The following is a 14,540-nucleotide window of genomic DNA, read 5'->3' as shown; positions in this document are numbered from 1 at the left end:
CGGAAGGAATGGCAGACGCAACGAAGTGTGCTTCACGCCCCCCCCTCCATCCTCCCATGTACTGCCTCTCTCACTATCGGCACACCTTTCGGTTAAATCCCCATCATTCTCGTCAATCGCGCTTCCGTACGCGGAGCGCGCACTAACCCACGCCCCCTTCCCCTCAAAGATTGCCCTTTCACAGGCGAGATGATCTCGCAGGTCCTCCTGTCCGCTGTCGAGCGCGACTTGGCCGTCGCGCGTCAGTTGGTGTACTTTCACGCCGACCTGTACGCCGATGAGGAAGAGGCAGACGAGAATGGGGACCCTGTGGCGCGGTTCCGTCACCCCCCAGCGTCGTTGAACGGGTTGCATGGCGGTCCAACGACAGTTACCAATGCTGGGTGTTCTCGTGCGGTGCTCTCAAACCCCGTGCCGCGACCGCGTCAAGGGACCTGCGCGGTACTGATGGAGCTTTCTCGGCCGCTAACGTGGCTCTCGCAGCGCGGTCGTCATCGCGGCCGAGGCGCCGGCGCCGGCGCAGCGGCTCGCACTGGTACCGCCACCACCACCACGTCGTCTGCTACGAGCAGTCACGTGAACCATGTGAGTGCAAGAGGGGGTCCCGGCATGGGTGAGGTTGGTGGCCGGAGCGGCCCCACCGTAAACAACAGCAGCAGCACCAGTGCCTCTGTTGCTGCAACAGGGAGCAACAACCCCCACATGAGAAGCGGCAACCTTGTGAGTGGCACGAGTGCCTTGTCTGCCGTGCACGAGAACAGCTACGCTCCCACCAGCAACGCTGGTGTTGCTGCTTCCTCGCTATCTGGCGCTGCAGAGGTGCCGCTCCTCGTCGCCACCGTGGCCCTTGAAGTTGTCTTCCCGGCGCGCTATCCAAGCGAGCCATGTCAGTGGCAGCTGTTCGAGGAAGCCTCCTTCAGCGATGTGGGCGACCATTCGACATCCTCCTGGGCCGTCACGGCGGATCATCACCGCGGCAGTACAACCGGTGGAAGCAGTGGTGCCACGTCCAAGTCTCATCACCTACACGGAAGCATGGCAAGTCCGGTAGGGTGCCGCAGTAGCTCCACCGCATGGAACGCCGGCGGCGTGGCGGAAGACGGGGCATGCGGAGCGTCTGGTCGGGCCGACACGTCTACCCCCTCCAGCAACCACGGCAAGGTGGGAGGCACCGACACGGAGGCGTCAACGCTCACCGCCCTCGTCGTGTCGGATGTGGGCCGCCGTATGCTACGATGGATTACCGAGGCGCGCGCCGGCATGGGCAATTCTTTCGCTCCATTTTCCCCTTCGCTGGCGACGATGATGGCCGGCAACGCGACTGCAAATGCGTGGGGTGGTCAGGGACACCAGTACAGCAGCAGCACCAGCAAAGGGTATCCTTTCCTGCTTGACTTTGCGGTCCTGCTGCGCATTTGGTGTGCCATGGAACTCGATGTGCACCACCTAATCCTCCCCTCTCGGACTGCGATGGCCTATGGCGGTGGCGGCGCCCGCGTACCGCGAACCATGGCAAGCATGCACCTAAGTGGCGGCGCTGGCGCGACAGCGACAGCCCCTGGTGCCTCAACCCCTGCGGCGCTTCTCCTCCCCTCCGCGGCTGCTGGTTCTCTGTCTGGGTTAACCGCAGCAGCAGCGTCGAACCCGATGGTGTGCACCAATGTTGCAGCGACTGGCGCGTCTACCGCTGTTGGAGGTGGCGCTGTGTATGGTGGAGCAACATCCTCAACTGCTTCAGTCCCCGCGCCGGCGCAGGGGGCGGCCAGCACAGGTGGAGGTGGTGCCGCCGCAACTGGCGGTGGTGTGAGCAGTGGTATCGTGGCAGGCGGCGCTGTTGCCGGGGTCGCAGCCCTCTACCCCTTTCGCCATCGCCCTGCCAAATGCTTCATGGCGGTACTCCTGCCATTGGGTGACGTGGCTATATTTGGCACGCCGATGCCGGCGCGTCGCGCGAGTAATCGGGTGAGTTCCACCACCGCCGACAGCAGCAGCAATGGGCCTGGAGCAACGACACCGAAACCTCTGTCCCGTCGATTGCCGTCGTGCTTGCGACACATCTACGAGCGGCAGCAGAACGCCAGCTGGCATGAAAAGAGGCACGCTGGTACGGTGGTGAGCTGCACGTCTCAGTTCGAGCTGGGCAAGGTGCTGCCGAGCTACGTGCTTCCTGCCCATGTGCTCGGTACCGCGTACAAATGCGAATGGGACAATGTGCGCTTGTTCAGCGGCAAAACCGTCGACGCGACGCTGCACGCGAACGCAAAACTGGCGAAGGCGTTGCGGCTTCCAGATGTCTGCGATCTCCTGCAGGTTCTCCGACGACTCGCCAAGAATGTCGGCACACCGTCCACAGGAATGCTGTACGTGAGCGAGGTGCTCTGGCCTGCGCTGATGGAAACAGTGCGCGTACTGCGGGATGAGCGACTTCCGCTCTGGGCCGGGATGTCGGTGTGCTCGCTGCTACTCCCAAGTGTGTTGCAGCAGGTGGACAGTGGGCGACAAGTGGAGCCCGGCGGTAGCGGGGGAAGCGGCAGAGGTCACATCCCCGTCAGCATCCTGCGCGCATATACCACCGAGTCGACTGTGGGAGGCAAACCACCAGTGCAGTTGCATCGCCGGCACTTAGCGGAGCTGATCGAGGTGGTTAGCTTCACAGAACAAACGCTGGCTGTCGCGCGTGAGCACACGTTGCTGTGTGAAGTTCGACTCGTGCGGTTTTCTCTTCAACGCGCTCTGCTACTCTTGCAGAGAGATGGAGCCTGCGGACACTACCGCACTGGTGCCCCAGCTGACTGGATGGCAACAAGAGCACAGACCTGCCTTGGTCATGGTGACTCCTCGAACTCTCCTTCCGACTGTGCGGCAGCTGCTCTCATCCCGTTAGCACCGCTCGTGGGGTCATCGGCAGAGATGTGCCGTCGCGTCCATGCCCCGATCAGCATCTGCGCAGTATGCGGGCTGTCGCTGCTCTGCAGCACCGTCACTCACCCAGACACTAGTGGAAGCGGCAGTGCTGCGCCGCTAACGGAGATGCGATGCCGCTCGCGCACTGCTGCCTCGGCGACGAGTGACTCAGACACGCTGCACCGGGCGAAGGACGGAGAGAAAGGTGGCTCGGAAGCGGTGCGTGCAGCGCTGCGGACGTGGCGGGCAGAAGGCTGCCTCATCGTGCAATGCGCTCGCTGCGGGCATGGCGGGCACGTGGAGCACATCAGCAGCTGGTGGAACGACCCCACAGTGCGGTGTTGCCCTAAGGGGTGCGACTGCAGATGTGTTTATTAGCGTCTGACGGTGAACTTGTAAGGAAGGTGAGGTGGGGTGGGGGAGGGCAAAGGAGAGCGCCTCTTGAAGCGACGGAGGTACACCGGCACGCAAACAGGCAAAAGAGGACGAATTTGCGCACCTGCGCGCATGGCTAGGGAAACATGCGAAACAGCGGCACAACAAGGGCGGCGAGCAACGTAGAGACAACAACGAGAAAAGAGAAGGGGGAGGGGGTGCCGTAGTTTTGCTGCTGGCAGTTCTTCGCCGCCGCTCTTCTCTTTCCCCTATCTCCCTTGTCAGACACTCCCATGCGCGCTCAGTAGCGTGGCTCTTTGGTGCACTGCTATGGGGCAGATGAACGGAGCGCCAAGGAGGGATCTGCACGTCCTCATGTATGCGCATAGACATGCATGAGCGTGTGTGCGTCTCCACTCCTGCACATCAGCGTGTGCACTAGGTGACGGAGCCGCGGTGACCGTCATTCGGTGTCGAGCACTACAAGCTTCGCTAGCCGCTCCTCACGCTCCGTAACACACGCACACGTACTCGCTCACCCTGTTCATCCTCTCTGCAATTCATCATACACGCACACGCGCGCATGTCTCTCCTCCCCTCGCCACAACCCGCTCTTATACATGCACAGACACAAGGAACGTACGTGCACATACATAGACAGCCGCCACACAGCCATTAAATACCCCCCCTATACGCACGCACACACTAATCATGAAGCTTGGGTACGTGGTGGTCTTCTGCGCGTGCGCAGCGCTGCTGTCCCTCGGTTCCCTCTTCTACTACTCCGTGTACGACTACCAGAAACACATGAGTATGGTGCAGCGCACGTACTCGACGTACGATCCTCTGACCGATTGCGCGGCGCCGTTTGGCCAGCTTCTCGGTGTCGCAGACGATGTTCCGGCGTACAGCAACTGCAATACCAAGTTTACCTCAACCTACATCAACTATGTCAATCTCATGGACCCAATGGACAACGGCCGCCGCGGCGACCCGTCCGAGATGCGCGTTATTATGACCGCCTACCGCTACTCCGCATTTGACTACTACATGAGGTGGCTCGTGTGGAACCGCGGCATCATGCCGCGCCTCGTCGAGAATACAAATCAGCTGTGGAAGAGGGTGGACTACTTCAACCCCGCGAAGCCGGAGCAGGACTGGTCTGCGGAGTACATCACCAACTACGAGGAGGTGACAAGCTTGGAGGAGCGCAAGTTCAACGCGCCGCGGAGGGCGGATGCGGTCATCTACCGGATGGACGAAAAGACCCTCCCGGCAGGGCACATTGCAGTGGTGGTAAAGGTGGAGGATGACATCGAAGCGGCCGGCGGCCTAGAGAAGCTGAAAGATCTGAAGAAGATGCGCCTGCATCCTCGCCGTGTCTACGTAGCAGAGCAAAACTGCCAGAATCAGCCGTGGGGTGAGCACAACTATAGCCGCGTGCTGCAGTTCAAATGGCGCGCTGTGTCGGAGATGGCGCACGAGGGCTATTATGTGGACCCCGACGGCCTTGATATCATCGGTTGCATGCGCGTGGGAAAAGCGATGCCCCTACGAGCGGTGCCTGACCCGTACCAGGAGACGCTCGACATGGAGAACGACGGTGACCTCTGAGAGGGAAAATGGAACATAAAGAGAGCAACGATCAGCGTTGTGATGGTAAGTGGGGAGGAGGAGCGGTGACGTTGGTGGAGGAGTGCGGGGGACTCGGGAAAGGTGAAGGGGTTGGGCCATCCCCCCGCATTGCTCACTGCCCTCCTCGCAGTGAAGCGATTGAATTTGGAAGAATGCGCCCCCTCTCTTACCTCACCGCGCTGCCACCTCTCCCTCCCCCACCCGTCTGTGCATTTCTCTCTTCTCCCATTGATGTATACGTGGCTGCATCACACGCACACACACACACACACACACATGCACACACTGGTGCATGCACCATGTGCACAAGTGTACTGATTTTTTCTTTCTCTGTGGGGGCTGCAGTTTCGCTATGTTCCATGTTGGTCGCCGTGTCCCCTGCGTTGTCGTGTGCTGCGTGTACGTAGGTGTCCGTCGTCATGGGGTGACAAGAGGGGCCACCTCTACCTGTACAGTGCCATACGCACACAGGCACAAGGGCACGCTTCACCGATCCGTACCTGCATCTAACCCCTCCTCTCCACCCCACCCCACCCCCAGAATCTCCTACGGGGAAGGGGAGTGCGCTACCTATCAGTGACGTCTTCGCCTCACTCACCTTCTCTATCTACTGCGTGATCCTTTTTCTCTCATTATTGGGCACTGCTTGGATTATGTCCGCACGCCTACACACGCACACGCGCGTGTGAGTGTGCAAAGACATATGCATAGAAGACGTCCAGACAAACCGGGAAAATAAATCAAGAGGGCTTAACACAGACAACACCACCTAAAGCTCGCCCCCTCCTCTCCCACTACTCCCCCCCCACCACCACCACCACCACCCCATATACACACGCACGCACACACACACACACACATAGAACAGCCACCGACTTCATCGCTTATGCGCCATTGCACGCCCACTACACATACAACATCATCACTCACCCATCATAGAAGTGCAGCAGCCCCCACATTCAAGTAGCGTGTCCCATCGCGAAAGAGAGAGAGAGGGAGGGAGGGGGAGAGACACGCGCGCAGAGGCACACGTACGCGCGCCTAGACAAATCCACGGATTCCTGCGATCGCTGCTGCGGCGGCCTTATCTTTTAGCCCTAATGATCTCGCGCGGTAACACAGGCACCTCCCGATGGGCAGCTGGTGTGTTGCGATGCTTGCATTACTCCCCTAACGCAGCTGTCATCCTCGCCCTCACGGCACTGCAATCGCCGTGCCGTGTACGGGTGCTCGACCATTGGATGGGGAATGCGGCACGCACCCCGCTCGTCGCCAGCGCTGCTTTGGTATTCCAACAACGTTTCTACGTGAGCACTGGTGCAACCGGGTGTAACGGGGTCTCCCATGGACATGACCACCGCTTCAGCGAAAGTAAGAATGGAGTGGCAGGTAGCAGTGGCTCTTCCTCTGCCAACAGTGGCGCGTGCGGTAGTGGCGGCAGTGGGTTCCGCGGCAGCGGTGCCACCTCCAGGGAGCAGCAGGCGACCAAGAGGACCAAAAAGGTCAAGGCAAGTCGTCGTCTACTGAAGAGCAAGCGCACAGGGCCGAAGGCAAAGTCTACATCCACGCCACGCTCCTCCGCCTCTGGCAGCTCGGCGGCGACAATGTCGGCCAACGCAACGTCTGGTAGCGCCTCAGTGAACCAGGGAGGCGCGGCGGGTAGCAGTGGTAGTGGCAGCGGCGGTGGTCCTGGGTCATCGCCGTCGTCATCACCTGCCGCAGCCTCTGCCCAGCCGCGCTCCGTCACCTGTCGACGCAAGAAGAAGAGCAGCCGAGCTCCCTCGTCCCCGTCAGCCACGCCACTAACACCAGGCAGCGATGCAGCGGCGAGGAGGCCCAAGCGCTCTCTCACACGCAAAAGGGTCCAAACTGGTTCCTTCAGCAACGGCAGCGCCACGGTGAAGAAGTCGACCTCGGCCGCACACGCCACTTCTCCCGCCCGCCCGGCATCCGCAGCCCTGCCCGCCACCGCCGCTGTACGCGCCAAGTCAAAGAAACGCAAGCGCATCCGCATTTGTGTGCTCAGCAGCAGCTACGACGGCACCGACTCGGCAACGGCCAGCGTGGACAACTACTGGTGCACACCGCAGCACTACATGAAGAAGGATCGGCACAAGTACTCCTTCGCCGATGTGTCCATGAAGAAAATTGACTCGTATCGCACCGTGCGCAAGTTGGTCACTTCCAACAAGTACGATGTCTTCTTCAACTTGTGCGACGGCGGCCGTGATGAAAAGCGCGCCGGCGTAGACGTGGTAGAGGCACTGGAGGAGCAGAACGCCGCCTTCACCGGCACGGACTCGCGTGGCTTCGAGCCCAGCAAGATCGACATGAAGTTGATGGTTGGGTCGAGCGGTGTCAAGGTGCCCAATTTTGTGCTGCTCAACGACGAGGAAAGCCTTGCCAAGAAGTGCCGGCACCTGAAGTTCCCGGTGATTGTGAAGCACCTCTCCGGCTACGCCTCCGTCGGCATTCACAAGGAAAACCGGTGCGACACGCTGGATCAGCTGAGAACGAGGGTGCGGGGCTTCATCAAGGAGTACAACCACGCGCTGGTGGAGGAGTTCATCCGCGGACGTGAGGGTACCGTGCTGGCCTGCGCAGACCCCGGCAGCCCGTTCGGCGTGAAGGTCTTTAAGCCGCTTATGTTCAGTTTCCTGCAGAGCAGTGACGACTTTGCGTACTTTGAAAAGAAGTGGACAATGGAGTGTGGCGATCAGGCGTACGGCTTCCTGGCTTCGTCGGACCCGGCCTATCCCGCTATCACAGAGATGGCCCGGAATGCATTCAAGTACATCATGAACGGTGTCGGCTACGGTCGCGTCGACTTCCGCATCGACGAGCTCACCGGGGCACCGTACTTTCTGGAAATCAACCCGAACTGCGGTATGTGGTACGCCCCGAAGGATGGCGGCGACTTCGCGGACGTTATGGTCGAGGGCGACCCCCACTGGAACCATGAACGCTTTGTTGCCAACGCCGTGGCACGGGCGCTGCGAGATCAGGCGGCACGCAAGCCGTGGTACTTCATCAGCCACGACCGCAACGGGCAGTTTACCACGCGCGCCAGTAAAACAGTTGCAGCAGGCAAGTGCCTCTTTGGCGACGCCGTGCACCCGATCCCGGTGGTGGCCAAGTCGCTCTATAAGCTGGGTGAGGAGGAGCCGACAGTCGGCTGCGTCATCTGTCGCGGCGATGGTATTCACCAAGCGGTGGCACTGCGCCACTCGTGTGAGCCGAACATGAGCTTTGTGCACGGCCGCACGTTGCTCTTCGCTGCGAAGCGGCCGATCAATGTTGGTGAGGAGCTCACGGTCGACTACGCCACCCTGCGCGATGAGTCAATGCCCCACTTCGTGTGCAGCTGCGGCACTGAAAATTGCCGCAGTGTCATCTTTCCCATGCCAGCAATGCCGCGCACTGTTGAGGCCAAGGCGATGAAGCGGCTACTGCGGGAGAAGAAACAAGTCTGGATGAAGGAGAAGGCCGACCGCGAAGTGGAGCGGATTCTCAAGAAGCGCTCTTCGCGTGCCTCATCCTCCGCCCCGTCTGGTAGCATCAGTAGCGGCGGTGGTGCCTCTGCAGGGTCATCCTCCAACACTGGCCACGCCAGCAGCAGTGCAAGCGGTAGTGCCAGTTCCAGCAGCGGTAGTAGTGGTGGCATCAACGCCTTGGAGAGAAAGTAATGATCGCGTGAATAGGACGAGGAGAGATGCACAACCATCCGTCCAGAGCGTGCACACACACACACACACTATGAAGCAGTTTCATCTCCACTGCACCGAGGTCTACAGCTGGGCTTAAACAGCGAGAAAGGACAGTGAGACTGAGGGGAGGGGGGTGTCGAGACACAACGCAGTCTGCCGCCCTCCCGTGTAGTGTCACTGAGAGAATGCTTCACACTGAGAGGACTAAGTGACGTATAGGCGCCGACTGATGCTGGATTGCATGGTGCCTGCGTGAATGATGGATTCTCTCTCTCTCTGTGTGGGTGGGTGGGTGGGCCTACACGTGCATGTTGAGTGAGAGAAGGGTTGAACTGCACACGCATCAATACACACGCATGAGTGGGGGAGGTCTGTCTCTCTCCCCCCCCCCTCTCTGCTCGTTGGCTGTATTCGGTGTCTGGCATGCACAGATGGTGGAACGGAGAAGGCGACAAGGTGAGAGAGAAGGGGGGAGCGCACACGCCAGTCAACCAGTGCGCTCCCCCCTTCTCTCTCTCTCGCTGCCTTTCGTCAGAACAGATTGGGGATACGGGCACTGCGAACATCACTCCTCTCTGCTCCCTCCACCTTCCTGCCCCCGTCACCCTCACTCTCTCTCTCCCTCTTCTTTTCTCTCCCCACACACCCCACCCCCACCCCTTCCACATCACCTCTTCGTAATACCACGTCAACCCACTCATCTCTCCATCCACGAACACACGCATGAACGCGCAACGCTGTGTAGTCTTCCTGACGTTAGTAGCCCTCCAGCTTTTCCTTCGCTCTTCTTCACGAGGCTTTGTTGCGTTGTCCAGTAAACACACGTGCGTCATATTACGCCTCTTTAACCCCCTCCCCCTCCTCTCTCATTCTCACCATGAAGGTTATCGTTGCTTCTGGCCAGAACGGCTCCCGCAAGCACGAGGTGGAGCTGGCGGCCAACGCCACGCTCGCAGACCTGAAGAAAGCCTACCGCTCGGAGGTGGATGTGCACCGCAAGTCTTTTAAGGTGCCCGGCCCCATCGCCGCCGGCGGCTCGGCGCCGACTGCGGATGGCACCAAGCCGCGCCCAAACCTCATAACGCTCTCGGAGAAGATGCCCCTGTCGCAGCAGGGTGTAAAGGATGGAACAGTGATCACTTACAAGGACCTCGGCCCGCAGATCGGCTACCGCACCGTGTTCTACGTCGAGTATGCCGGCCCTATCGCCTTCATGCTGCTGTATGCCATGCGCCCCTCGTTCATCTACGGCTCTGCCCCGATGCCAGCCTATGGCTACACGCAGAAGCTCTACATTGGCCTTTTCATTGCCCACTTCCTCAAGCGCGAGCTCGAATCCATGTTCGTCCACAAGTTCTCGCACCCGACAATGCCGATGCGGAACATCTTCAAGAACTGCATCTACTACTGGTCCTTCGCCGCCTTCATTGGCTACGTGCTGTGCAGTCCGTTCTTCACAGCGACCAGCGCCGCGCAGTCCAATTTCGGCGCCGTGTTCATGGTCATCAACGAGCTGCTGAACTTTGCGGTGCACTACCAGCTTAGCACGATGCGCAAGTCGGACGGTGACACCACCCGCAACGTACCGCAGGGCCCCCTGTTCGCCCTTGTCTCGTGCCCGAACTACTTCTTTGAGATCATGTCGTGGGTATCCTTCTCCATCGGCACGAACATGCTCTCCTCGTGGTTTTTCACCCTGGCCGGCTTCGTGCAGATGGCGGACTGGGCCAAGAAGAAGCACCGCGGCTACATCAAGGCAGACCCGGCCAATAAGAAGAAGGCTGCGATTCTGCCCTTCCTCATGTGAGAGGCAGCACTAGCACATCAGCATCATGGGTGCGCGTTAGCAAGCGAGTGGGAAAGTAGCAAGAGAGCAAGCGGCAGGCTCTGGTCTTGTGGGCTGTCGCCACCGCTACCTTCCCTTCCCATCGCCATGTGTGGGGGCGTGTGTGTGTGTGTGTGTGTGTGGCTTGGGTTGTGCGTGAAGCACGAGTGCCTCGTTTTGTGTTCGCCCCCCACCTCACCCATCCTCCGATACGCGCGCACACGCACACAACAGCGCGAGAGACCGAGAGAAGGACGGTCCTCGCTTCCTTCCACCCCTCTCACTCTATCCTGTCTTGTCCCTCCTTGGCCCAGCTTCTCCCTCACCACCATCAGCACCCCTCCTTGGACCTCTGCCGTGCTTCCCTTGTGTTTCACCACATTGAGGTATTTCCGTGCGCATGTGTTTGTCACCTGCGATTTAGCAGCAGTGATGCTGGTAAGTACTAAGAAGAGGAAGAACACAGGCACCCACACACACACACACGTGTGCACGCGTGTGTGTGTGTGTGGGTGCACAATTTGAACGAAGAAAATGGACAATGCGGAGGACGAGTCGGATGGGCATTAATTTGGGAATGTTGAACTGTGGCAAACGAGCACGTTTTGTTGCTGCGTCCAGCGACCGCTCCCTCTCTCTCTCTCCCTCCTCCCTCCTCCCAGCCAGAGCACACCGACACACGCACATACCGAAGGTTGTAAAGGAGCTTCTTCGGCACGCTACTGATTTCACTGAAGCCTCCCTCTTGTTATTTTAGACCGTGCGTGGGGACGAACAGTGTTCCCTGGCTGAAGAAAGCCTTGGCTCTCCTCTCGCATCAGCAGTGTGTTTTACCGCCCCTTCTCTCCCCTTTCACCTCTTCCTCGGCATCTCCCTCGACACTTCGCACCCCTTTTCCGTAAGAGGAGAGTTGCAGGTGTGTGCGTGTGTGGGCCCCTTACCTGTTCAAGTATACACGGGTAGCACCGACGCGCGTGTGCACGCCATTTTCTCTTGGTTTCCTCTTTCACATTTTCTACTCGTTGACACCTGGCAAGGGAGGGGGAGAAGGTAAAGGAGTGGGAGGAGGGGGAGGGTGTATGGTCCTAACACCCCCCCAGCTCTCCCTCCTCTCCCTTCTCTAGCTTTCTTCTATACATACGCACATACATATATATTCTAATTTTGGCTTTATCAGTGGTCTCTCTTCTCCCCCGTTCTTTTCCGTGTTTTGGTCGCCCTCACACACGCACATACGCGCCAACGCGGCGCATCTCCCCCTCCTCCTCCTCCTCGTCTGTTTCTCTTCTTGCTCTCTTCCTCCTCCTTAAGTGGCTACCGTAGTGGCGATGATGACGAAGACTATCGATCGCAGAAGCGCTCATCAGCAGACGTGCTCGCGCCTCTCTCTCTCCTCCACACCCCCCACTTCACATGTCATTTCATCGACAAGTCTGCCGAAGACGAGCGTGGAAATTTAAAAAAAAACAACGCAAGAGAGCGGAAGTCTCGCCGCGCGCACACGCACGTACGCCGAGCGTAGTCTATACATCTACACACAAATGCGCAGTGCGCACTATGGGGGTGGGTGGTGGGAGGCTACCGTGCAGGTGCACCCTGCCTGTTAGTGCAGCGCCTTCTTCCTTTGCTCTCACTGCATTGTCATCTGTGCTTTCCCCTCTCTCTTCCTCAGCCGCCCCCCCCCGCGTCCTTCAACACCCCCTTTCCCTACGCACTCGCTTGCAACCTCCGTCGTTGATTATCGGCTGCTGAGGTGTACCCGATTGCGCAGCACTTACACACACATACACACGTACGAGCTCCTCTGTCTGTCACTGCGCCTGCATGCTTCATGCCAGCAGAAACGAGCAGCATCAACCGCTCGCACCTGATCATACACATGCATGCCCATGCAGTGTCATAGACGCACAAGAAGAAACAAACGGGTAGACACAGAGACGAAGAGAGGACGGCACACCCGCACGCACATTACAGCTCAGCTCTGATGAGCGTGTATGTGCATACGTGCGTCCATCGCACTCTTCTCGTCGATATTTTACCCAGATCTGATTCGACGCGTGTCCCTCGCTCCGTAGCGCCCATCGTGGGGCTGCCGTGGCCGTAGCCCACTCACTTACGCGCACTAACTTGCGTTTACGCGGCCAAGTCCCTCCACCACAGCACAGCCTCTCCCTCTGCACTCTCCCCCAATCTCGTGCTACGCGCACGCTGACTCCTTCATGACTGCTGGGACGGATGAGGCGACAGTGGACTACATACGGAACCACCTAGATGAGGATCTGGAGGCAGTGGCGCAGCAGCCCGGCCCGCCGCTCATCCGCCCCTCCCTGGCGCCGTTTCTCACATCCGCCGGGCTGTTCAGCCTGGCTGGTGTTGCGCCGCAGCAGCACTCCCTGGCGCCATCCATACGGAACCGAGGCAGCAGCGTAGATCCTGCGCACCCTGACGGCAGCCCCTTATCGTCAGCGGCGCATACGGTGACTTTCATTCTCCAGGTCATGTCAATCAAGGATGTGAGCCTCTCGTGCGAACAGCGCAGTCGTGCCCTCCTGCACTCCCTCTCCTCCACCTGCAGCAGCTCCGGTGCGATGTCCAACGGTGCTGCAATTGATATGGACACGGACACCCTGACCTCCCTCGCCGCCGACGCCACCCCGCAGATGATGGAGGAGCAGCAAGATGAGCAGGCGCGGCAGCATACACCGTTGCTGCCAAGCGGTGGCCAGTGGCGGTGCCTGCGGCTGGAGCTGTCCGATGGGTTTCAGCGTGTGCTCGCCGTTGAAGACGCCTCTGCGCGCACGCGGCAGCGCTATGGTGGTGTGTTAGCCAAAGAAGGCATCTCGCTTGGTGCCAAACTGCACGTGTGTTTGACTGCATCGCTGGCGGACACCACGGCCACCACCGTGCCGTGTGTGCAGCACGGCGTTCTCCGGCTTCACGCCGGGAACACCGAAGTAATGGGTGGCCGAGTGAAGGCACTGGAAGTGTATTGGGAAGCGCAGGCTCGGCTGCAGCTAGCAGCGAGCACTGGACGACCCTCAAAGCAGCAGCAGCAGCAGTACCAGCTGCCAAGTCTCCCTGACGGACCCACGACGTTAGCCTCCGTCCCACCTGCGCAGCAACAACCGGTCGCAGCTTTCCCACTCACCTCACCAGCACCCCCATCACAGCAGCAGCCGCAGTCACCCGCAGCTCTCCCCTTGCAGCCCCTTCGATGCTGGCCCGCTCACGCCGCCCAGCACCCACCTCACGTGCCCTTCTGCACAGTGGCCTTCATCACGGAGGTGGTGTCCGATATGGTCATCAATGAGCCATCCCCTGGGACCACCCACAACAACCACCACGTCGGCGCAGATCCGAACCCGGCAAGGGACGCCTTCACGTACTCGCTTCTCGTGCAACTGTCCTCGCCCAGCGCTGTGGAGTGCGAGACACCACGACACCTAAACGACACCCCCTCACGGCGAGGTGAGGAGCTGGGGCAGGTAAGCGAAGACGATCACCTCATCGTCGACCTTGGCCATGCCTGGCTGCATCAGCTGGTCGGCATGCCCGCAGATGCGTTCCGCATGCTGTCCCTCTCGAACGCCGCGGCAGATGTTGAGAAGCTTACGCGCACCGTGGAAGCCGTCGGACAGGCGCTGGAGCAGTTTGGCAAAGGGTGCTTCACGCTAGTGCGGCGAGCAAGGGACAGCATTGTAGAAGTGGTGCACGCCGTCCCAGCGCCCTGAGCGAAGTACACAGCAAGAATGGGGAGAATGAAGCAGCGCTGAAGCGACGCGCTCCCTCTCACGTGCTATTCCCCCCTCCCTCTTCCTCTTAGAGTACAACGCTGCTCACCTCAGTGATAAGGCCCGCGTTCTCACCATTGCCACAGTGATGATGGTGCTGGTGATCGTTGCCAAGGTGCTTGTTCGTTTTTCGCTCTGCAGAGTGCGTTGTCGCCCTCCCCCCCCTCCCACGGCGATCCACCTCCCCCTCCTTGCCTCAGTGAAGAGCAGGTGGGGCCGAGCAAACGGTCGTTGTGCATGATTCGTCGGTAGCTGGGCATGTGAGTGCAGATCACCACGACCTCACACACCAATTCCGCGCTG

The 14,540-nt window shown here is 59.8% G+C and overlaps 5 protein-coding genes across 5 annotated transcripts; all 5 read left to right on the top strand.

Annotated features, from left to right (window-relative positions):
* Positions 1–189: 189 nt before the first annotated feature.
* On the top strand, positions 190–3,282 carry LPMP_251880 (hypothetical protein; the record flags this gene model as incomplete). The annotated part of the gene is made up of 1 exon (XM_010701456.1): positions 190–3,282. One exon carries the CDS (start codon positions 190–192, stop codon positions 3,280–3,282), a length of 3,093 nt encoding a protein of 1,030 aa, XP_010699758.1.
* Positions 3,283–3,990: 708 nt separating this feature from the next.
* LPMP_251870 (hypothetical protein) lies at positions 3,991–4,893 on the top strand (the record flags this gene model as incomplete). Its single annotated transcript, XM_010701455.1, has 1 exon — positions 3,991–4,893. One exon carries the CDS (start codon positions 3,991–3,993, stop codon positions 4,891–4,893), a length of 903 nt encoding a protein of 300 aa, XP_010699757.1.
* Positions 4,894–6,014: 1,121 nt separating this feature from the next.
* On the top strand, positions 6,015–8,600 carry LPMP_251860 (hypothetical protein; the record flags this gene model as incomplete). The annotated part of the gene is made up of 1 exon (XM_010701454.1): positions 6,015–8,600. The coding sequence occupies one exon, from the start codon at positions 6,015–6,017 to the stop codon at positions 8,598–8,600; it is 2,586 nt and encodes an 861-aa protein (XP_010699756.1).
* An 898-nt stretch (positions 8,601–9,498) lies between these two features.
* ENCR (enoyl-CoA reductase, putative) lies at positions 9,499–10,428 on the top strand (the record flags this gene model as incomplete). The annotated part of the gene is made up of 1 exon (XM_010701453.1): positions 9,499–10,428. The coding sequence occupies one exon, from the start codon at positions 9,499–9,501 to the stop codon at positions 10,426–10,428; it is 930 nt and encodes a 309-aa protein (XP_010699755.1).
* Positions 10,429–12,665: 2,237 nt separating this feature from the next.
* Positions 12,666–14,177, top strand: LPMP_251840 (hypothetical protein; the record flags this gene model as incomplete). Its single annotated transcript, XM_010701452.1, has 1 exon — positions 12,666–14,177. One exon carries the CDS (start codon positions 12,666–12,668, stop codon positions 14,175–14,177), a length of 1,512 nt encoding a protein of 503 aa, XP_010699754.1.
* Positions 14,178–14,540: the final 363 nt, after the last annotated feature.

The sequence above is a fragment of the Leishmania panamensis genome (assembly GCF_000755165.1).
Source record: "Leishmania panamensis strain MHOM/PA/94/PSC-1 chromosome 25 sequence".
In the NCBI taxonomy this organism is placed as follows: domain Eukaryota; phylum Euglenozoa; class Kinetoplastea; order Trypanosomatida; family Trypanosomatidae; genus Leishmania; species Leishmania panamensis.
This window is presented reverse-complemented; position numbering and strand designations above follow the sequence as displayed.